This window comes from Archocentrus centrarchus, chromosome 16 (genome assembly GCF_007364275.1).
Source record: "Archocentrus centrarchus isolate MPI-CPG fArcCen1 chromosome 16, fArcCen1, whole genome shotgun sequence".
NCBI lineage: Eukaryota > Metazoa > Chordata > Actinopteri > Cichliformes > Cichlidae > Archocentrus > Archocentrus centrarchus.
Window position 1 is genome coordinate 7834275 of NC_044361.1, and position 21674 is coordinate 7855948.

Consider the following 21674-nt stretch of genomic DNA (forward strand, 5'->3'; position numbering starts at 1 on the left):
GCAGATCTAACTGCTCATTAACTGAAGATGCCTGAATGCAGTTTCAAATTGTTCCGACACAGTTTAACTCTTGGTTGTTGTAAAAAGGTGGACCTGAGCACAGAAACACTAAAAGCTGTCACAGAGTCAGACACATTGAAGGAGACGCTCACCTGGCCAGGTACATTGAATATAAACTTAATATAAACCTGATCTGTAGACATAACTGGTTTGATTATCATTCCTTCTTTAAAATGATGGAATGATGGAGTCATTTATTTTCTGCAGTAAAGTCAAATATTGAACATTATCATGGAGTGAAAACCAGTGGTGGACAGTAACGAAGTACAAATACTTCGTTACTGTACTTAAGTAGATTTTTCAGGTATCTGTCCTTTACTTGAGTATTTATTTTCCTGACAACTTTTTACTTTTACTCACTACATTTTTACACAAGTATCTGTACTTTCTACTAATTACATTTTCAAAAACAAGCTTGTTACTTTAGGTTTAATGCGTCTGAGAAACATTTGCATTTCTGGTCAGTGCAGGAGCCGGCTTTTGATTGCGAGCGGTTTTTTCTTGGAAGTCGCAACAACAGGGTGGGTGGGAGGAAACAGACAAGGACAAAAAAGCGTGTGTGCAGTTTGTCACACAGTGTGTCTGCTAGCTAAAAGAACAGCTGCTGTATTTTAAGGGACAGCAAAGAATGAGCGATAACTTCACTCAGATGGAGAAAGATGTAAGAAAGAGGTAGAAACGTCCTCCAAAGAGCTACTTTTACTTTCTTACTTTGAGTAGATTTCAGAGCCTGTACTTTTTTACTTTTACTTGAGCACAGAAGTTGAACCAGTACATCAACTTTTGCCAGAGTCGTTTTTAACACAAGTACTTGTACTTCTACTTAGGTACAGAATGTCAGTACTTTGGCCACTACTGGTGAAAACAAATGTTTGCGGCACATTCAGCAGCACAAGATGTGCTGCAGAAATGAGAGTGAGAAAAGAAGGTGGTACTGCTTACAGCCACATCTGTTAATGTATATCTTGTTTACACATTGACCTTTGTGTTAGTTCCTCATTTTACATCAGTTTTTGAACACTTATTTAAAAATGCAACATCACTTTTAAGGAACTCTTCTTCTATAGAACTGCAGCCATTATAAAAAGCAAGCTGTTAAAAAGTTGGGGTCAGAAGGTCACATGCACCCATCATGGCAGTGAATCATGTGGTAATTTGGTGCTTTTAATGATTTCTGGGAACTACCCTTTTTTCCAGGGTGGAATGATTGTACAGCACACATCTTTATTGACTTTTAAAAACAAGAATTAGGGGGGTGGCTTAGTGGTGAAGCCAGCAACCACATACTCCTGCAGGAGACACTGCAGGAGAATCAGGACAAAACTAGTTTCAGTAATATAAAACATGATCTAACTTGATTATTTTCTTATCTGGGAAATCACATAATGCTGATTTAGAATATAACAGAGCTGCATTTAGTGAGCACAGTAACATTTGCATGTGTAGTCTGTAACTTACATCATGTACTTTGTCATTTTCAGTTTTAATAAATTACTTTGTGCAGGTTTGTAAACTCGGTTTAATGCTCAAACAGCTGACTGGCACGGCAGAAAAATAGTGGTATTCTTTACTGTCACAGGCTTTAAAATTGCTTAAAATGATTTGCCAGCACAAATGTAGATAAATCATCTCTTTCACACCTCCAAGCAATATAAAAATGCAGCAGCTAGACTCCTAACAAACTCTAGCAAAGAGCACACATTATAACCCTATTTTATTCTCTTTAATTGGCTCCCAGTTGCTTTTAGAATTCAGTTTAAAATTCTCACTCTTACATACAGAGCACTGAATGGACAAGCCCCAGACTATATTTCCCAACTACTTGTTAAACATACTGCTGCTCGCTGCCTTCGTTCACAAGCTCAAAACCTTTTAGTTGTCCCACGTACAAGACTAAGGACTGGGGGGGGGTCTTTTCAAGCAGTGGCGCCAAATCTCTGGAACCGTTTTCCACTCGAGCTCCGTTCAGCTGACTCTGTGGAGTCTTTCAAAAAGCAGTTGAAAACTTTTCTGTTTAACCAGGCTTTCTGTTGACTTTATTTTTATTCTTTTTCTTTTAATAGGGTAATGTTAATATGTTTTAACATGGTGTTTTATCTGTTTTTGATATTGTGTTTTAATTATTGTACAGCGCTTTGTGACTTTTTGTCTGTGAAAAGCTCTATATAAATAAACTTTACTTACTTACTAGTAAATGAAGGAAGGCAAAGGATATTTGCAGTCTGCAGTTGGCTGTTCCATTAAAATCTCAGCTGGGTTGCATAAAACAAAAATATATTTTGCTTCCATTTCACTGCAGATAAAACAGCAAACCACAGACTTTCTTTCTTTTAAATTCAGTGTAGGACTCTGGTTTTCAGTAGTAATGCTAACCCAGCAATAATAATAGAACACCCATGACATACAGCAATATAATGCAGAATAAAAATGTAAAAAGCAACCCAAGTTATAATCAAGCAGGATTCCTCTTGCTAACTCCTGCCAGTTCTTTTGCATATCCAGTTCAGGGATGTGGGGGAGCTGTCATAGTACCAGAGGTGTGACACACCCTGCACAGACCACCAGACTTGTTTTACAGACAAACATTTCACAACATGAAATAAGCAGATAACTTGAGCTTCTTCTGACCTGTGTTGGACTGATCTCCCTGACCTAGCCGCTGATGAACTCTACATCTTATCAGAACTGTTATCTGAGGAGGGAGTTTGAGTCAGCCCCACAGTACCCCGAGCCCCCCCTCTTGCCTCTGCTGGCTCCCCTTTCCATCCCTCCCCACCCTAGTGCTCCCATGCTATATGTTTCTGCTCTATCGCAGAGGTTTTTGTAACCTTATATTGTGTATGTGTGTATGTATACAAAGTATGAGATGATTTCTTTCCCCTCACTCATCCCTTTATGTTTTCACTATTGTTTCTGTCTTTTTAATGGCAGCGCCTCCAGAAGGGGGCAGCATGGCCACAGTTCACCTATCTCCCCATGTTTGTTCTGTTTGTCTTCTTGGATGGGTGTTCTGTTAACTGTAATTTCCCCATTGTGGGATCAATAAAGTGTATGTGTGTGTGTGTGTGTGTGGCTGCCTTAAGACATAAATCACTCTCTGTAGGCTTATTTGACTGCAGTAAAATAGACTCTCAGGTGCTGTAAATTGTTTTCATTGTGTGTTTTGTTTCTTTCATGATGACATTAAGTTCTTTTTAAATTTCATGCACTCCTGATTGTAGAATATCCCACTTTAAACTGATATAAATAATAAAATAAATTTACACTGCGTGCGAAGTAAAAGTAAATCGGGGAGTAAACATTCCTAAAGAAACTGTTTTTCGTTACACCCGGAGCAGGCTGTTCTTTAGTTGAGTAATTTAAACAGGTTCTTCTGAAACTAAATAATATTGTTACTGTGTCCGTTGTGTTTAAAGTTTCCTGGAAACTTGTGATCTCCGATCCGTTCCATTCTTACGAATATTTCAAGAAGGAGATTCATTCTGCAACTCCCAATTACACGAATATACTGAAGTTAATCAGGGTCACACCTCCTTTACAGTCTAATCTAGTCCCGGGTCTGCCCATGAATAATTGTCCTGGCTGTAGTCATGTCATATTCAAGTGAAAGGTTTGAATGTATAGCTAAGGTGCTGGGTGAGTTAATGGCATGAGGGTTTGGTAAAAGAATGTTATTCAGAATCAATGTTATAATAATGATCACAGCCACCCTAATGTATTGTTTTGTCAATATTAAAAATTTTCTTGTCTCTCAAGCGAAACTCCCTAGACAACAAAGTCAGCAGTAAAACAGGCTGGTCCAGTGCTCAAAGGCATCATATATAAACTCACAGGCTCTGTCTGCAGATGTACAAAGAGGGAAATTTCTCTCAGATAACAGTCAGTCAAGTGGACCAACGTGGTAAGGAAGATTCTCTTCATTATTTTAATTACCATCAATTTGTGGTTGTTATATTATGCAAAACATTTACATTTTGCTTCCTCACTTGTTCAGTCACTATTGTTTTTTCAACCAAGGACTTCATTGAAGGCTTAGAAAAAAAATGACTGGAGAGAAACTATTTCATAGCAAACTGTGACTGTGTTGATGACAATCTTAAAGTCCTCTTTAGAAAACACGTTTCTGTAACATAATCTCACCTCACTGACAGGTATTTCAGTTGTTTAAAAAGTAATTAATCAAGATTATGTAATATGTAGAGAAATTTGAAGTACATATAAAAATTTAAACAAATTTGTTTTTTTCAAAGTTGTGTATTCATTTTCACTTATATCATGAGGAGCTGATATGAAGCTTGGGTTGCTGGCCGTGGTGGCTGTGGCAGTTCTGCTGCCCAGCTTTTCTGAGAGCCGGATTGTCTCCAAATGTGAGCTCAGAGACAAGCTCAGAGAAAAGCTCAAACTGCCCAAGAGACTGGAGGAAGGAATCCTGGCAACAGGTGAGCTTAAATGTGATTTTCTTTGTTTAATGACAATAAATTGACTTTGACGACATCCAGAGGGACAAACACAAATCACTTGCGTGCTGATGAAAATCAAAACTGTACCTTAGCTGTACAAAAATACACATCTGAGGTATTTTAGCTGAGTGCTGCTTTATGCTTCTTCTCTATTAGAGGAAAATATTAACTCCATTTCATATATCTGATAACTTCAGTTACTGCTTACTGTGAAGATTCATATGCAGAATAAAGTCAGCAAATAAATTGTGATGAAATATTAGCAGCATGAGTATGTAACCATGATCTTTGTCCAGGACAAAGAGTGACATCACCATTAACATAACTTGCACCACAGTTGTAGCAAAGGTGAGTCTGTTCTAGTCTATCAATAACTTTTCAACATGGTAAAAAATAAAAATAACCTCTTAATTGTAATTTGGAGATTTGTAGAAGCATCACTTTTGACTTTGGTCTCTTATGGTACATTTTTTCTACTCCATGTGATTAGCCTCAGCACATACGTGTAGTTCCATCATTTTTAAAAAGAGGTGCTAAAAGACTACAAAGACAGAAAAACAAAAAAAATGGATTAATACAGGCTTTGCTCATATGAGGGAGGAGGGTGGAGATCCTTGTATATCCTGTTAACTGGCTGCTCAAAAAAAAAAAAAAAAAAAAAACACCTGAAAAAGGATAACCACATTAAATCAGCTGCTGTTCCTGAACTCTTTGAGTACATGCAGGTTTCTTTGTGAAGATATCAAGCTATGTTTTTCATTTTTGCGGTCAAAAATGCTTTAACTGTAATGAGTACGTAGCTAATAAGTTGGAACACAGAAAAGTTAGACAATTTTTGCCTCACCTAGATTTTTCATGGTTGTTTTATGTAACTACACACTGAGTGTAGAAGGTATCGACTGGAACATATAATGAAGCTGTAGAATGAAGTCTTGTTGACATGCATTTCAAATTTTATCAAGATAGCACAAAAACCTACTGTTTCAAGACTCAAGAAGACTTTATTTGTCATTATATGTAAACATATAACGAAATTTACATTCCAGAGCACCCATCCAAGAGAAATACCAACACAAACAGGGTAAACAGGTGTCTGAGGTCATGCATTTCAAAAAAAATCATCTCGTACTTCGAGCAATAGAGAACCCCTGTGAACCCCCTAATTGATACTTAAAATACACCTTCCCTGCCCCCAAACACCTGGATTCTTACATCTGTGGTTTTAGATTTTGGGTCAGAGTTGACCAATCAGAATGATTGGAGAACATCTGGGGCATGTCCAGAGAAGTCACATGATGCTGTCTGGTTATTATTGGCTCTGGAAAATCCATTTCATAAAATGATTGGCCAAATGAGGTGTCAATCCAATCTAGCATCGTAAGGGTGGACTGGAAAGGACTACAAACGGCCCACGGGCCGGCCCCTGCCAGTTAACAGGATATATCCATTATATTGTGTATATATGTCCACACAGTCAATTAAGTAACAACAAAGTAGCCATTCAAAGTACATATAGTCAGTTTCAAAGTTTAATGAAAGACAGTAAGTCTCACTGTCACCTTTTTCCTTTTTTGCTTTTTGACATCTGCACATCTGGCTTGTTGCAGTTATCTGTGAACTAAATAGGAACTCCCATCTGAATGCCATCCTTATCATAATTTTTGGCAAGCGCATATCAAAATGCTCATAAAAAGATGGAAAACACGAAAAATGAACACAAAAATACAAAATTAATACATAAAAGTCCACTTTGAAGAAATAACTACAAAAAGACATAGAAGAGCTTCATGTAAAACACAGGATGACAGTCTCAGTTTCCTTCAGTGTGCATTTTGCTTCTGTGAAAGAGCATTTTAGAGCCTAGTGGCTACTTTTTTTGTCTATTCAAAAAAGTAGCCACTAAAATAAAACTAAAATCAGATACATTTTGGAAGTTGAACGAAGATTCTTACTGGCTATCGCCTTTTGAATCTTATTTTGTTACCTTCTTTGCTTTCTACTCATTGTGTGTATGGCTGGTTTGCTGCAGTTATCTGTGAAGTGGACAGGAGGTCTCATCTGAACACCGCTGTGGTCACAATGTTTGGAAAGCGCATACCTACCACACCCAAGCCAACCGCGATCACAGCCCCAGCGACAAAAGGAGTCAACAAAAAGACCGCTGCAGCCACCATCCAATCAACAAGCACCAATTCAACAACCACGCAGATGACCAATAATATTGCTGCTCCTGCTACTACGACCACTGCTACTACGACCACTGCTACTAGCCCCGCTACTACTAACTCCACTATCAGCTCATTGAATACAGCCCTCATGCCAAACAGCAGAGGTGGAGGCAAAAGACAAAAGCGGGAGGCCGACTCAAGCTGTGAGGAGAAGAACAAGTTTAATAAGGAGAGGGTGGTACGAGCTGACAGCCAAATGGAAGATGAGGATGAAACGAGCGGTGAGGAGGAGCCAGGATACATCTTTAAGCCTTGGTCCCTCGGCCTTTATGGGCTCTTCCAGCTGTCTGACAAACACTTCTGTGATTCGGGGTATCGCTGGTCCAGGAATGTGTGCCGTACCTCCTGCACAGGTGAGTCCTTGCACCAGAAACAAACAGAGATTATTTATTTAAGTTTTCATTTTTATTTTGCATTTTAAAAATGGTTTCTTTATTCCTTGAAGCCTTCACTGATGATGACATAACTGATGATATTGCTTGTGTTATCAAGACTGGTTATTGGAGGTAAGCTTCTGGACACTAAATACATAAAGGTCAAATAAATACCTGAAACTTTGAACAAATATTGCATGATTGGTGCTGAGGTGTCACCAGTACAGCTTCAGTGCTCTGTGGCATTCAGTCTTTAAGTCTCTGCTGTGAGGATTGAACACCGTTGTTCCAAAACATTCCCTCATTTGGTGCTTTGATGATGGTGGGAAAACCACGATCTGAGATTCTGGCAAGACTGAGGGGTTAAATCAGTGAAGACTCCATCTCATGTGTGCAATATTCAAACAATACGCACATGTTCTAGTTTAGCTTACTGTGTAGAGCAGGTGATCCATATGCCATAAGGCTAATGTAGAGGCTTGGGTTTGAATCTGCCCCAAGGAATATAACTTTTTTTTTTCCTAATCAAACAGGGAGATCTTGGGACGCGCCTCGCACTCATGTCATCACGCCTCAAAGTTCTTCAATGAATGTAACTGAATGGCTGCGAGATCAGAGTTTCTACCTGCAGGATCACAATTTCTTCATCAGATCCAGCTCCACTGAGCTGCGACTGTGGTTCATTACCTGCTAAACATTATGAAGCAGTGTTTTCTTTTTTGGTTGGGGGGGGGGGGGGGTCTTTGAATAAATATTGCCTTGCAGTGCGTATGTGTGAGTATGTTTTCATAGTGTTTCAAAGTGACCTAATCAGCTGTCAGATTCCTATATAATAATGATTCTATTCAAAATCCTAAAGTCTACCTATTACTTCCTGTTCATTCATCCACATCACATGAGATGAGCACTAGTTTAGGAAACAGACGTCACAAAGCCTGACTCAGAAAATGTTGCAACCAGAAAAAAACATCTTCTATTGGCCACATATGAACCCAGCAAATGCTCACAATGTAAACCATTAAACTGATTCTCATATGAAATAAAAATTGGAATAATGTGAGATATTTAGAAAGAAAAGCTGTTGAGCAGAATTTTGGACCAAATGCTAAGACGGTGATAGGTAGACTTCTTTACACAGTCTCTTTTTTCTGCTTGCCATTGAAGTTTGCAGATTAAAAATGTCCCAGGAGAAACACAGGTGGTCTAAATGATGCAGATGAGTACAAGCTGAGAATTCATTGTATTTTCTTCTACTGTTTGTATTAGGACAAATTAAGAACCTATTTAATGAATCAAATGTAGACAGGGTTTGGTGCTCTGAAGATGACAAAACTTAATGGTTCTTGGCTGAGGGGTTTTTAGGTGTGGGCAGGGGTAGTCCCAGCCTACCCAAACAGGGAGTCGTTCCCACCCAATAAAAAGTAAAGAAAAATAATTATTCAGTCTGTGGAAAAACTGTCTTACACTTCCCACCCAATTAGGGTGACTGGAGGTACAAACACACAGAGAATGGAAGAAACACAACACTATGTGTCATGGAGCATATGCAGATGCTATCAACTAGAACTGAGAACAAGGAAACAAGTAAAGAGCACGTGTGCACACACATACAGCTACACTGTAAAAGGAAAAAAAAAGCTAAAATTTGTGTAGATGATTCCTTCTCCCTCCCTTCTCTTTGTTTTGCAATTTAGTGTATCAACACAATCATCCCAGATATTCTCACCACCAAACTACACACCCTGGGCCTCCCCCCTCTCACATGTTCCTGGATAAAGGACTTCTTAATCAACCGGCCCCAGACTGTGAGACTTGGCCCCCCATCTCTCCTCCACCCACACACTGATCACTGGCTCCCCACAGGGCTGTGTGCTGAGCCCCCTCCTGTACTGCCTCTACACCCATGGCTGCAGTCCGGCCCACAATAACAACTTTATTGTCAAATTTGCTGACGACACCACAGTGGTCAAACTCATCTCAAGGTGAGATGAGACAGCCTACAGAGAGGAGGTCCTGAAGTTGACAGCCTGGTGTTCAGAGAACAACCTGCACTGAACACCATGAAAACCAAAGAAATCATCATCGACTTCAGGAAACACAGGACTGACCAAGCCCCCTCTACATCAGCAGCGAGCATGTGGAGAGGGTTCACACCTTCAGGTTTCTTGGTGTTCTCATCTCTGCTGATCTCAGGAAGAACAACTTGGACTCAAACCTGCTGCTGACCTTCTACCACTCATCCATTGACACAAAGAATCGTTGGCTGCCCTCTCCCCTCCCTGATGGACATCTACACCTCCTGCTGCATCAGCAGAGCCAGGAACATCATCAAGGACAGCTCACACCCTGGCTTTGAACTGTTTGACCTGCTGCCCTCTGGCAGGCGCTACAGAACAGCCAGAACAAACAGACTCAAGAACAGTTTCTTCGCCAGAGCAATCACCACCCTGAACTCACCCACTCACCCACTGTAACTGTGCAACACCCACATCTCTGTGCAATATTATATTACAATATCTATCACTCCTATATTGTGTAATATCCAATATTCATCCACTAGTGCAATATTCATCCGAGTGCAATACTCACCATCTTCATTATTATATGTATACACTTATTTTATTTTTTACAATGTATATATTTTATACATTCTCTTATTTTCTGTATTTTTAATGCATTTTATTTTCTGCATATTTTTTTTATACATTTTATTTTCTGTATATTTTTAGATTATATTACATTATTATATTTTTGGGATTGAACAGGAGTGGCCCTCCAATCTCATTGTACATCCTGTATAATGACAATAAAGACATTCTATTCTATTCTATTCTATTCTATTCTATTCTATTCTATATGTAGTAAGGACTGAAAAGTTATTTGTGGTCTGCAATTGGCTGTTCCATTAAAACCTCATTCAGTGTAGGACTCTGATCTTCAGTAGTAATGCTAACCCAGCAATAATAATAGAACATCCATGATATACAGCAATATAATGCAGAATAAAAATGTAAAAAGCAACCCAAGTTATAATCAAGCAGGTTTCCTCTTGCTAACTCTTTCCAGTTCTTTTAATATCCAGTTTCGACCACCAGTCTTGTTTTATAGACATACATTTCACATCATGAAATAAGCAGATAACTTGAGCAACACATCATGTACAGATCCACTATTTCATTGATAACAGTTTGTGTGTTTGCTGATGTTTGTTGAGCTGTTTGAAAAACTGCATTTGAAATTATCTATCACTTCATAAAAAGTAGCTACTTTTATCCTTGCTCCCCCTCGGTAGCTAATTGATGCATGCTTTGCTGTCATTTTTTTGTCTCACTGTTTCTGTCCTGAGTTGTCTGGATCAGTCTTTCACTGCAGGTATGGCTCAGGCAGCTTGCCTACACACAGTGACAGTGAACCAGGTGAAGTTAAGGTTAAGCTAACAGATGTTTCTTCAATTGGCAAACTAATTCTAGCCAGAAAATTTGGAAAAATAAGTCCAAAAGGGGAATGTTTCAAATCTGCACTTCACAATTTCTGGGTGCTGGGGCCTATTCCAGGAAGCATGTTCAACAAACTCTGAGTTTAAAAACATACTGTTCTTTAGTTGAGTAATTTAAACAGGTTCTTCTGAAACTAAATATCATTGTTACTGTGTTTCTGGTGTTTAAGGCTTCCTGGAAACTTGTGACCTCAGATCTGTTCCATTCTTGTGAATATTCCAAGAAAGAGATTCAATCTGCAACTCTCAAATACATGAATGTACTGAAGTTAATCAGGCTTGCACCTCCTTTACAGTCAAATTACAAATTTCAGAGAAGTAAAGTCCCTGGTCTGCCCCTGAATAATTAGTAGTAGTAGTCATGTTATATTCAAGTGAAAGCTTTGATTGTGTTGCTCAGGTCCTGGGTGAGTTAATGGCATGTGGGTTTGGTAAACGAATGTAATCCATAATCAGTGCCATAATAATGATCACAGCCACCTTAGTGTATTTTTTCATCATTAACAGTTTGCTTGTCTCGTAATCAAAACTCCCCAGACAACAAAGTGAGTAGTAAAAAAGGCTGGTCCAGCAGTCAAAGGCATCACATGTAAACTCCCAGACTCTGCCCGCAAACATACAAGGAAGGGAAATTTCTCACAGATAACAGTTAATCAAGCGGACCAACGCGGTAAGGAAGATTATTTAAATTATTTTAATTATCATTACTTTGGTTTTGTTATATTATGTACAATATTTACATTTTTGCTCCCTCACTTGTTCAGTCGCTATTTTAAGAATGTAATATAATCTCAGCTGACAGGTATTTCTGTTGTTTAAAAAGTAATTAATATTAATTAAAAATAATATGTAGAGAAATTTGAGATACATATAAAAATTTTAAGCAAATAATAATGCAAGTTTTTTTCACACCAGTGTTTTCATTTTCACATTTTCACTCCTTCTCAGTGCAATCTAAAAAAAAAAGAAATCAAAAGTTAAGAATTTTCCTGCCATTAGTACTTCTGTCTGTTGTCAACTCATTTTTGAAATCCTCAAGCTTTAGATGTCTTGTAAACAGCCCCAGCTTACCATGAAACATTTTCTCTAGCATCTCCTCTGCTCCTTTGCTTGACATTGGGCACCAACATTACAAAAAAGAAGCAGCCTGATTGGCTCTCTTGTGAACATTTCAAGTGCCTATTGGTTCACAGATAGAACCTTATAGTACCAAGTTAAAGCATGATTTTGCAGATAGAACCTTATTATTTTGTGAAAAAAACGCCCAAAAATATATATATTTGAAAAAAATCTCTTACATATTGTTGATAAGTGGTCAGCAAATAAGTATATGACATTAACTCAGTTTCGTCAAAAATGTCAGAACCTTATAATTCTAAGGGGATGATTTATCTGTGTATTGGTGACATTTATCTGTGCACTGGTAACATTTATCTGTGTATTGGTAACATTTATCTGTGTATTGGTAACATTTATCTGTGCACTGGTAACATTTATCTGTGATGAAGCCAGTTTGCCCACGTCCTACGATTATAAAACAAATACATATGTAAATCATACATGCAATCATATAAGTGTACACAACACTATTTTTCCAAGAAACATTTGAAAAATAAGAAAGTAAAAGATCAAATAGCATTTTTTAACGCTTTTCTCATAGTATTTATGGATCTGTCAGGTTTCCGGTATGTGTCCCCCCCAATAGGAAACTAATTTCTACGCCCCTGGGTGTGCGATTCAAAATATAACGGGCAGCGAAACGCAATGGACCCCCCCTCACAGTTTGTGGTATTGGCTGTTGCGCGTTGGTTTACAATCTATTTGAGCTGCTTCTTTTTTGGTGATGGAACCAGCCCGAAAGAGGAGATTTTCCCTGTTTGGGAACATTTTCAGCTGATCTCTCCTAATAACGTGTGCGCATAGTAATAAAATTATTACCCCAGCATCATCTGTGCCCTGTGAAAGGGTATTTTCTGAAGCAGGTGAAATCATTTCAAACAAAAGAAAACGCCTGAAGCTCCGCACTGTGGCAAAGCTGTGATTTCTAAATAAAAACGAATAAGTAAAATGTCCCTAGTGAGCACAGTTACAAACCAAGTAACATAATCACATTCACATCACAGCTCTCTCCCGAATTTATTTCCATTTTCCCTCTTGACCCCAGCATTGTATCATAAAGACAAACATCATATTAGTTAGCTCAGGATTTATTTATTGTCATCACAAAAAATCCTTTACATTGACTGTCCATTTGATGGCGCAATAGAGCAAGTGAAGCACCATGAAGCTTCGACCCATGGGTTTGCTGATTGGATGGAAAGCTTCAAAGCTTCATTTCACCATCACTAAAACTTAACCCAACGAGAACATAACCACACCTCCATGAGGGAGGATGCGACGAAAAACAGAACACACACAGGGGCTTAAATACACACAGGAGGTAATAATGGGAGACAAGAAACAGCTGGGGAACACAGGGCACAGGTGAACAGAATCTAACAAATTAAACAAGGGAAGCAAAACGAAGCACAAAGCACGGGGAACACAAGACTGTCAAAATAAAACGGGAAGTGACTAAACAAGGTGTACACAGACTTGACACGGGGGACTGGCACACAGAGAAAACTAAACAGGGACCACGGCACAGGGAAACAGACACATGGGACAGAAACGCAGACTAGACAACACTGGGAATAAAACTCAATACGAAAACACAGGAGGTGAGGAACATGACAAAAGGACAAAACAGACACAAGAACACAGACGCAGGAGAGACAGGGACAAAGGGAACTAGGAATCAAAATGTAAACCATAATAAACTAGGACATAACAAAACTCAGCGAAAAACTGAACTAAACACAAAACGCTGGGCACACAGCCCAGGACATGACATAATCTTTGGTTAGGACAGAGAGTGTTAATGACATCACCATTAACATAACGTGCAACACAGTTCTAGTAAAGGTTAGTCTGTTCTAGCTTAAAAAAAGTATGAAAAAGTATGAACCTGGCTGACTGTCTCAATCTCACTCCTTCACTTGTAGCCAGAAACTCACCTGAAGCAGTCAGGTGATTCATTCCGAGAATGAAGCAGTTGCTGCCTCGGACGTCATATGTCACGTGATTTTTTTCGTCCTGAAACAAGCAGTGGTTCTATGGGGCTGTAAGCCCCGGGTTCGAAGCACGTATCGGAGCTTCGGTTTGACACTCTCATCACTAGTTCCAAACCCTCATTTTCATAAAGAGGCGCTAAAAGACTACAAAGACAGAAAAACAAACAAAAATGGACTAATGCAGGCTTTGCTCCTATGAGGGAGGGCTGGAGATTTTTTTTTTTACATGTATGTATCAATTAAGTAACTACAAAAGTAGCCATTCAAAGTATAGTCAGTTTCAAAGGTTAACGGAAGACAGTACGTCTCACTTGACATCTATTCATCTGACTTGTTGCAGTTATCCGTGAACTGAATAGGAACTCCCGTCTGAATGCCATCCTTATCATAATGTTTGGCAAGTGCATAGCAAAATGCTCATAAAAATATGGTCATTTGGAGTACTGGGGAAATCCTAAGAACTTTTTATGACTCTGTGCATCAGCCGTTTTTTTGAAGTGGTCTGCTTGAGTACCAGCATCACGACAGCAGACAGGAAGGGACTGAACGAAATCATAAAGAGGGCTGGTGCTGTGTTGGGATGTCACTTAGACCCTGTGCAGGTGGTGGAAGACAAGATGATGCAAGCCAAACTGGCATCCATACTGGGGAATGACTCCCACCCCATGCATGGGACTGTGGCAGCACTGGGCAGCTCCTTCAGTGAGCGACTGTTTCATCTGAAGTGCGTAAGAGGGCGCTATCGTAGCTCCTTTCCTCCTGCAGCCTTTACAAACAGCACTGACTCACAGCAGACTGGTTACTATCTTTCTCATTTCACCTCAACTAAACAACAAGTTCAATAATCATTCATTTTTACTATATTATATAAATGTTTAGAGAGTTTTGTTGTAGAATATTTTAGTATTTTTCATCTCAGATTTTATATATTCTTCTTTATAAATATCTACTCTCCCTTTGCTGTTTGCCACACTGTAAACTTCACACAGTGTGGGACAAATAAAAGATTATCTTGTCTTATCTTGAAACTAACAAAAAGAAACACAAAAATACAAAATGAATACAAAAAAGTCTCCTTTGAAAAAAAAAACTATAAAGAGACAGAAGAGCTCCATGTAAAACACAGGATAACAGTCTCTTTCAGTCTCCTTCAGTGTGCATTTTGCTTCTGTGAAAGAGCATTTTAGAGCCTAGTGGGTACTTTTTTGGTCTATTCAAAAATGTAGCCACTAAAATAAAACTAAATGCAGATAAAGTTTGGAGGTTGAAGGAAGACAATGATGCTTTCTGACTATCACCTTTTTAATCTTGTTTTGTTTCCTTCTTTGCTTTCTACTCATTGTTCGTGTGACTGGTTTGCTGCAGTTATCTGTGAAGTGGACAGGAGGTCTCATCTGAACACCGCTGTGGTCACCACACCCAAGCCAACCATGATCACAGCCCCCTCCACAACAGGAGCCAACAAAATGACCACTGCAGCCACCATCCAACCAACAAGCACCAATTCACCAACCACTCAGCTGACCAAAACTACTGCAACTGCTACTGCTACTACAACTACTACTACTACTACTACGACCACTGCTACTAAGCCTGCTATTACTATATCCACCATCAGCTCAATGAACACAACCCTCGTGTCAAACAGCAGAGGTGGAGGCAAAAGACAACAGCGGGAGACGTAGTCAAGGAGTGAGTTTAATGAGGAGGGGATGGTGCGAGCTGACAGCCAAATGGAAGATGAGGATGAAACGAGCAGTGAGGAGGAGCCAGGATACATCTTTAAGCCTTGGTCCCTCGGCCTTTATGGCTATACTCGGCTGTCTGACAAACACTTCTGTGATTCGGGGTATCGCTGGTCCAGGAATGTGTGCTGTACCTCCTGCACAGGTGAGTCCTTTCACCAGAAACAAACAGAGATTATTCAGAGAGTTTTCATTTTTATTTTGCATTTTAAAAATGGTTTCTTTTTTCCTTGAAGCCTTCACTGATGATGACATAACTGATGATATTGCTTGTGTTATCAAGACTGGTTATTGGAGGTAAGCTTCTGGCTAGCAAAATACATATCGGTCAAATAAAAAACTGAAACTTTGAACAAATATTATGTGACTGTGTGATACATTCATTCATTCATTTAGCATTATATATGCTGTACAACAGTTGGCAAATAAAGGGAAAATCCAATATAAATTGTTTCAGTAAGGTGCTGAGCCGCCATCAGGTATCACCAGTACAACTTCAGTGCTCTGTGGCATTCAGTCTTTTAGCCTCTGCTGTGAGGACTGAACACCATTGTTCCAAAAGATGTTCCCTCAATTGGTACTTTGATGATGATGATGGGAAACCCACTATCTGAGATTCTGGCAAGACTTTCTGAGGGGGGCTCAGGATCCTTTTCTGTGTATGAAGTTAAATAAGTGAAGACTCCCCCTCATATATATGTGCAATATTCAAAGAATGCACACATGTTCTAGTTTAGCTTACTGTGTAGAGCAGGTGATCCATATGCCGTGAGGCTAATTTAGAAGCCTGGGTTTGAATCTGCCCCAAGGAATATAACTGTTTTTTGTTTTTTTTTCCTAATCAAACAGGGAGATCTTGGGACGCGCCTCACACTCATGTTGTCACGCCTCAATGTAACTGAATGGCTGCGAGATCAGAGTTTCTACCTGCAGGATCACAATTTCTTCATCAGATCCAACTCCACTGAGCTGTGACTGTGGGACTACATGGTTCATTGTCTACTAAACATTAAGAAGCAGTGTTTTCTTTTTTTGGTGGTGGGGCTCATTCAATAAATATTGCCTTGCAGCGTGTATGCGTGAATGTTTTTATAGTGTTGTAAAGGAACCTAATGAGCCGTCAGATTCCTATAGAATAATGATTCTTTTCAAAAGCCTGAAGTCCATCTACTTCCTGTCTATTCATAAACATTACATGAGATGAGCACTAGTTTAGGAAACAGCAGTCACAAAGCATGACTGAGAAAATGTTGCAACTGGAAGTCTAAAAAAATGTCTTCTATTGGCCACATATGAACCCAGCAAATGCTCACCATGCAAACTATTTAAGTGCTTTTTCATATTAAATTAAATTTGGAATAATGTGAGATATTCTGAAAGAAAAACTCTCAAGCAGAATTTTACTCAACACACAGGTTTTTTTCTGCTTCCCCTTGAAGGTGTTTTGGGTACTAGAAAAAACTTTTTCACACCACCTGAGCTCACTGTCTCGGTAACAGGTTCACCTCTTTGCTCTTCACTGTGTGTGTGGGTGGATCGACTTTGGCTCCACGTTAATCTAAGCTGGCATCATCTTCAGGGCCGCCTTTGTGTCTTTTTGTTGAGAAAACTGGGAGCTGCATGGACTTATTGCTTCTTATTCACATCCATGCTCTTAGATATGTTTCTATTGCAAATGTTTTAGGTTGCAAATGTGGGTAAAACTCTTGTGTTGAATTGGTGACAACTGAGCAGTACAGCATTTAAACAAAACACCAAAGCAAAAGATGGGCCCCCAGGATTGTTTTCATTGTGGTTTTTTGTTTTCCATTTTGTGATGACATTAAGTTCTTTTTATACTTCATGGACTCTGATTGCAGAATATCCCACTTTCAACTGATATGAACAAGAAAATAACAACACTGTGTGTGGAGTAAAGGTAAATCAGGAAATAAACATTTCTGAAGACACTCTTTTCATTACACTCTGAGCAGGCTGTTCTGTAGTTGAGTAATTTAAACAGGTTCTTCTGAAACTAAATATCATTGTTATTGTGTTCCTGGCATTTAAGGCTTCCTGGAACTTTGTAATGCCATTTAATGAGCTCAGTGACACTGCCAAAAGAACTATGAAAAGCTATCTAACCTTACCCTTTCTGCAAAATGAGTCAGTGCTCAACAAAAACAGGCAAACTTTGCCCCATCAGAAAATATTATACTTTTGTTACTCTGCATAGGTGAAACCTGTGGCTGGAAGTTTCATCAAGTTTGACATCAGACGTCACTTGGACGCAAGGATGAACTGATTTGATCAGTGTCATTGTGACCTCAGATATGTTCCATTCTTTTGGATATTTCAGATTCATTCTGCAACGCCCAAATACATGAATATACTGAAGTTAATCAGGGCCACACCTGACCAGTCAAGTCCCTGGTCTGCCCCTAAATAATCCTCCTGAATCATGTCATATTGAAGATAATGAAAGCTTTGAATGTATTGCTCAAGTGCTGGGTGCGGTAAAGTCATGAGGGCTTGGTAAAAGAATGTAATCCATAATCAAGGTCATAATAATGATCACTGCCACCTTAATGAGTTGTTTTGTCAACATTAAAAAATTTCCTGCATTTCAAGGAAAATTCCCAGGACAACAAAGGCAGCAGTAAAACATGCTGGTCCTTTTTTTTAAGCTTTTTTTTTAAAGCTTTTTTTCACAAAAGATAAAAAAATATTTTTTAGAGTTGCTTTAAAACTGCTAACCAATCAACTGCAGAGGGATGGTTTATTTGAAGAGTGTCAGTAAGGATTCAGAATTCATCACAGTACAGAAACAGCATTAGTGAAAGTTACAAATGATCTTACGGCCTCTGACAGTGCCCGAGCACACACACACACACACACACACACACACACACACACACACACACAGAAATGCTCATGAAAAGATGAAAACTCACAAAAAGTACCATGAAAATGCAAAATAAATACAATAAGTCTCCTGTGAAGAAAGAACTACAAAGAGACATAGAAGAGCTCCATGTAAAACACAGAATAACAGTTTCTTTCACTCTCCTTCAGTAATGTAGCCACTTCAAAAAATTGGCCACTAAAATCAAACTAAAAGCAGATACAGTTTGAAGGTTGAAGGAAGACAATGACTGCTACTGGTTATCACTTTTTAATCTTGTTCTGTTTCCTTGTTTGCTTTCTACTCATTGTGTGTGTGACTGGTTTGCTGCAGTTATCTGTGAAGTGGACAGGAGGTCTCATCTGAACACCACTTTGGTCAGTGTTTGACAAGCACACACCTACCACAGCCAGGCCAGCAGTGATCACAGCCGCCTCCACAACAGGTGCCAAGATAATAACCAGTATAGCCACCATCCAACCAACAAGCACCAAGTCAACAACCACTCAGCTGACCAATACAACCACTACTCATAACCCTGCTACTACTAACTCCACCATCTGCTCAATGAACACAATCCTTGTGTCAAACAGCACAGGTGGCAGCAAAAGAAGAAAGTGGAAGGCAGGCTCAAGTAGTGAGGACGATGACAGCCAAATAAAAGGTGAGGATGAAACGAGCCCTGAGAAGGATCATGAACATGAAGCCTTGCTTCTTGCTCTTCCAGCCATTCGACAGACAATTCTGTGATTCGGAGTATCGCTGGTCCAGGAATGTGTGCATACCTCCTGCACAGGTGAATCCTTGCACCAGAAAAAAACAGAAATTAATTATTTAAGTTTTCATTTTTATTTTGCTTTTTTTTTTTTCCTTGAAGCTTTGCTGACGATGACATAATTGATGATATTGCTTCTGTTGTGAACACTCGGTACTGGAGGTAAGCTTCAGGATGGCAAAACACACATGGGTCAAATGAATAAAAAATAAATCACTGAAACTTTGAATAAATATTGCATGACTGTGTGATACATTCATTGACTGATTTATTCACAGTATATGTACTGTACAATAGGTAATAATTTAAAAGAAAATCCAAAAGTGTTTCAGTGAGGCGACAGGCCGCCATCATGTGTCACCAGTACAACTTCAGTGCTCTGTGGCATTCAGTCTTTAAGTCTCTGCTGTGAGGATTGAACACCGTTGTTCCAAAAGATGTTCCCTCATTTGGTGCTTTGATGATGATGATGAGTATAGCTCATCATCAGGATACCAGATGATGTATACCAGTATGGCTTCAGTCTGTCTTGTAAGGACTGAATACCATTGTTCATAGTGCTGATCCTCGATCCCCTCGCCCACCTCTGGACTCTTTTCCTTTATGCTGCTGGGTGCCTCATTTGAGGATGCTTCATCTAAACAGATGACAAGAATATGAGCAGGTACTGCAGAAACACTTAAAGATAGAATAGAATAGAATAGAATAGAATAGAATAGAATAGAATAGAATAGAATAGAATAGAACGCCTTCATTGTCATTACACAGGATGAACAATGAGATTGGAGGGCACTCCTCTCAGTGCCATGCAGTAGAAAGTCAAACATTCTAAAATATAAATTAGAACTTCTAAAAATATACAGAAAATAAAAGAATGTATGAAAAATACAGAAAAATAAGAGAATGTATAAAAATACATATGTTGTAAAAAATAAAATAAGTGTATACATATAATAATGAAGATGGTGAGTATTGCACTTGGTGAATGACTATTGGATATTGCACAATAGGTGAGTCTGAACAGAAAGCTGCTGAAGCTTAGAGACATTAAATAATGTTACAAGTGAAACTTCTTTAAAGCAGGTCAAAGCTCTAATGCATACAGACTGTTCTGCTCAGCTACTGTTTGTTGTGATTTGATGCTTTATGAATAAAATTGAATTGTTAGAGTTCATAGAGACAACAGAAACGCCTCAGCCTGTCTCACCTGTCGCACCTTTATCAGCAACACAGCATAATTTCCATCGTCATCGTCAGCACACACATGGTGTAATGACCCATTACCGGCTCAGTGCATGTTATCAGATTTAAGTTACAAGAGGGGAATGGTGACATTCCCACACTACAACACTGATGAATGTTCAGAATTTCCGTAACGTTGAGCTGATCGCTAAATGCTCTTGTTGCCATTATTATTCTTTCCACACACTTTTGCGTGATTTAAGGATTGTCAGCCCCACAACTAAAGCAGACACTTTAATTTATCTGCACTTAAGGTGGATCTGAGTACATTAATGCTATACTGTGACAAAGTGTGACAGTCCAACAGGGCAGGAAGTAACAAAATACATATACTTTGTTACTGTAGTCCATCCATCCATCCATCCATTCTCTTTCGCTTATCGGGGGCCGGGTCGCGGGGGCAGGAGCCTAAGCAGAGAAGCCCAGGCTTCCCTCTCCCCAGCCACTGCAGGGGTCCCTCATGCGGAGGGACCCCTGCAGTGAAGTAGAATTTCTGTACTTTCTACTGCTTACATTTCCAAAACAGACTCGTTACTTTAGCTTTAGGATATTTGAGGGAAGTTTTCATTTCTGGTTGCTTTGCCTTCAAAGAACAAACTGATCTGAGCCTAAATGGAGGAACAATCTTTCTGGCATATCCTCCATCACCGGGGCTTATCGCATACAAAGGATCATTTACAGCCTGGTGGGTAAATACAGCATTTCTAAATGCTCAAAAAATAACAGTTTTTAACAGCAGTTTATCACACAGTGTGTCTGCTAGCTAAAAGAACAGCTGCTGTATTTCCAAGGAGAGAAAAGAATGAGTGTAAACTTCATTCACAGATGGCGAAAGAAAGAGGACGGGAGAGGAAGCAGAGGTTAGATTTAAAGGTAAGGTCAGCAAACCCCCCCCCCCAAAAAAAACAAAAAACTGAGGTATACTAAATTTGTGTAGTTCAAAGATTGTATGGAAAGCTTTGCAGTTTAGTGCAGGATAAACAAGTCAGTTTGCTGTACAGTATTTGCAGTAAAACCCTGTGTTGGACGGGTGCAGAGTGTCTGTGTTCATGGTCAGAGTTACAGGTTACATAACTTGTAGCAGAGATGAGTTTAAATCAAAGCTGTTTTGATATGACCTGTATGGTGTCAGTGTAGGGGATGGAAATTATTGAAGACAGCTTGTGAAATACTGGGTTACATCTTTTTGAATTCAGTTCATCCACACAGAGCAGTAAACCTCAGAGAAGCAGCAGCTGATCACAGCCTGCACAGCAAGAAAATTTACTGGAGCTCAAAATACAAAGTTGTAATTCTT

General features: G+C 39.2%; 1 protein-coding gene across 1 annotated transcript; it reads left to right on the forward strand.

Annotated features, from left to right (window-relative positions):
- Positions 1 to 3924: 3924 nt before the first annotated feature.
- LOC115793776 (uncharacterized) lies at positions 3925 to 7775 on the forward strand. Its single transcript, XM_030748879.1, has 5 exons — positions 3925 to 3961; positions 4341 to 4499; positions 6550 to 7101; positions 7194 to 7254; positions 7656 to 7775. Exons 2-5 carry the CDS (start codon positions 4349 to 4351, stop codon positions 7720 to 7722), a joined length of 831 nt encoding a protein of 276 aa, XP_030604739.1. The 5' UTR covers positions 3925 to 3961; positions 4341 to 4348; the 3' UTR covers positions 7723 to 7775.
- The last annotated feature ends 13899 nt before the right edge of the window (positions 7776 to 21674 follow it).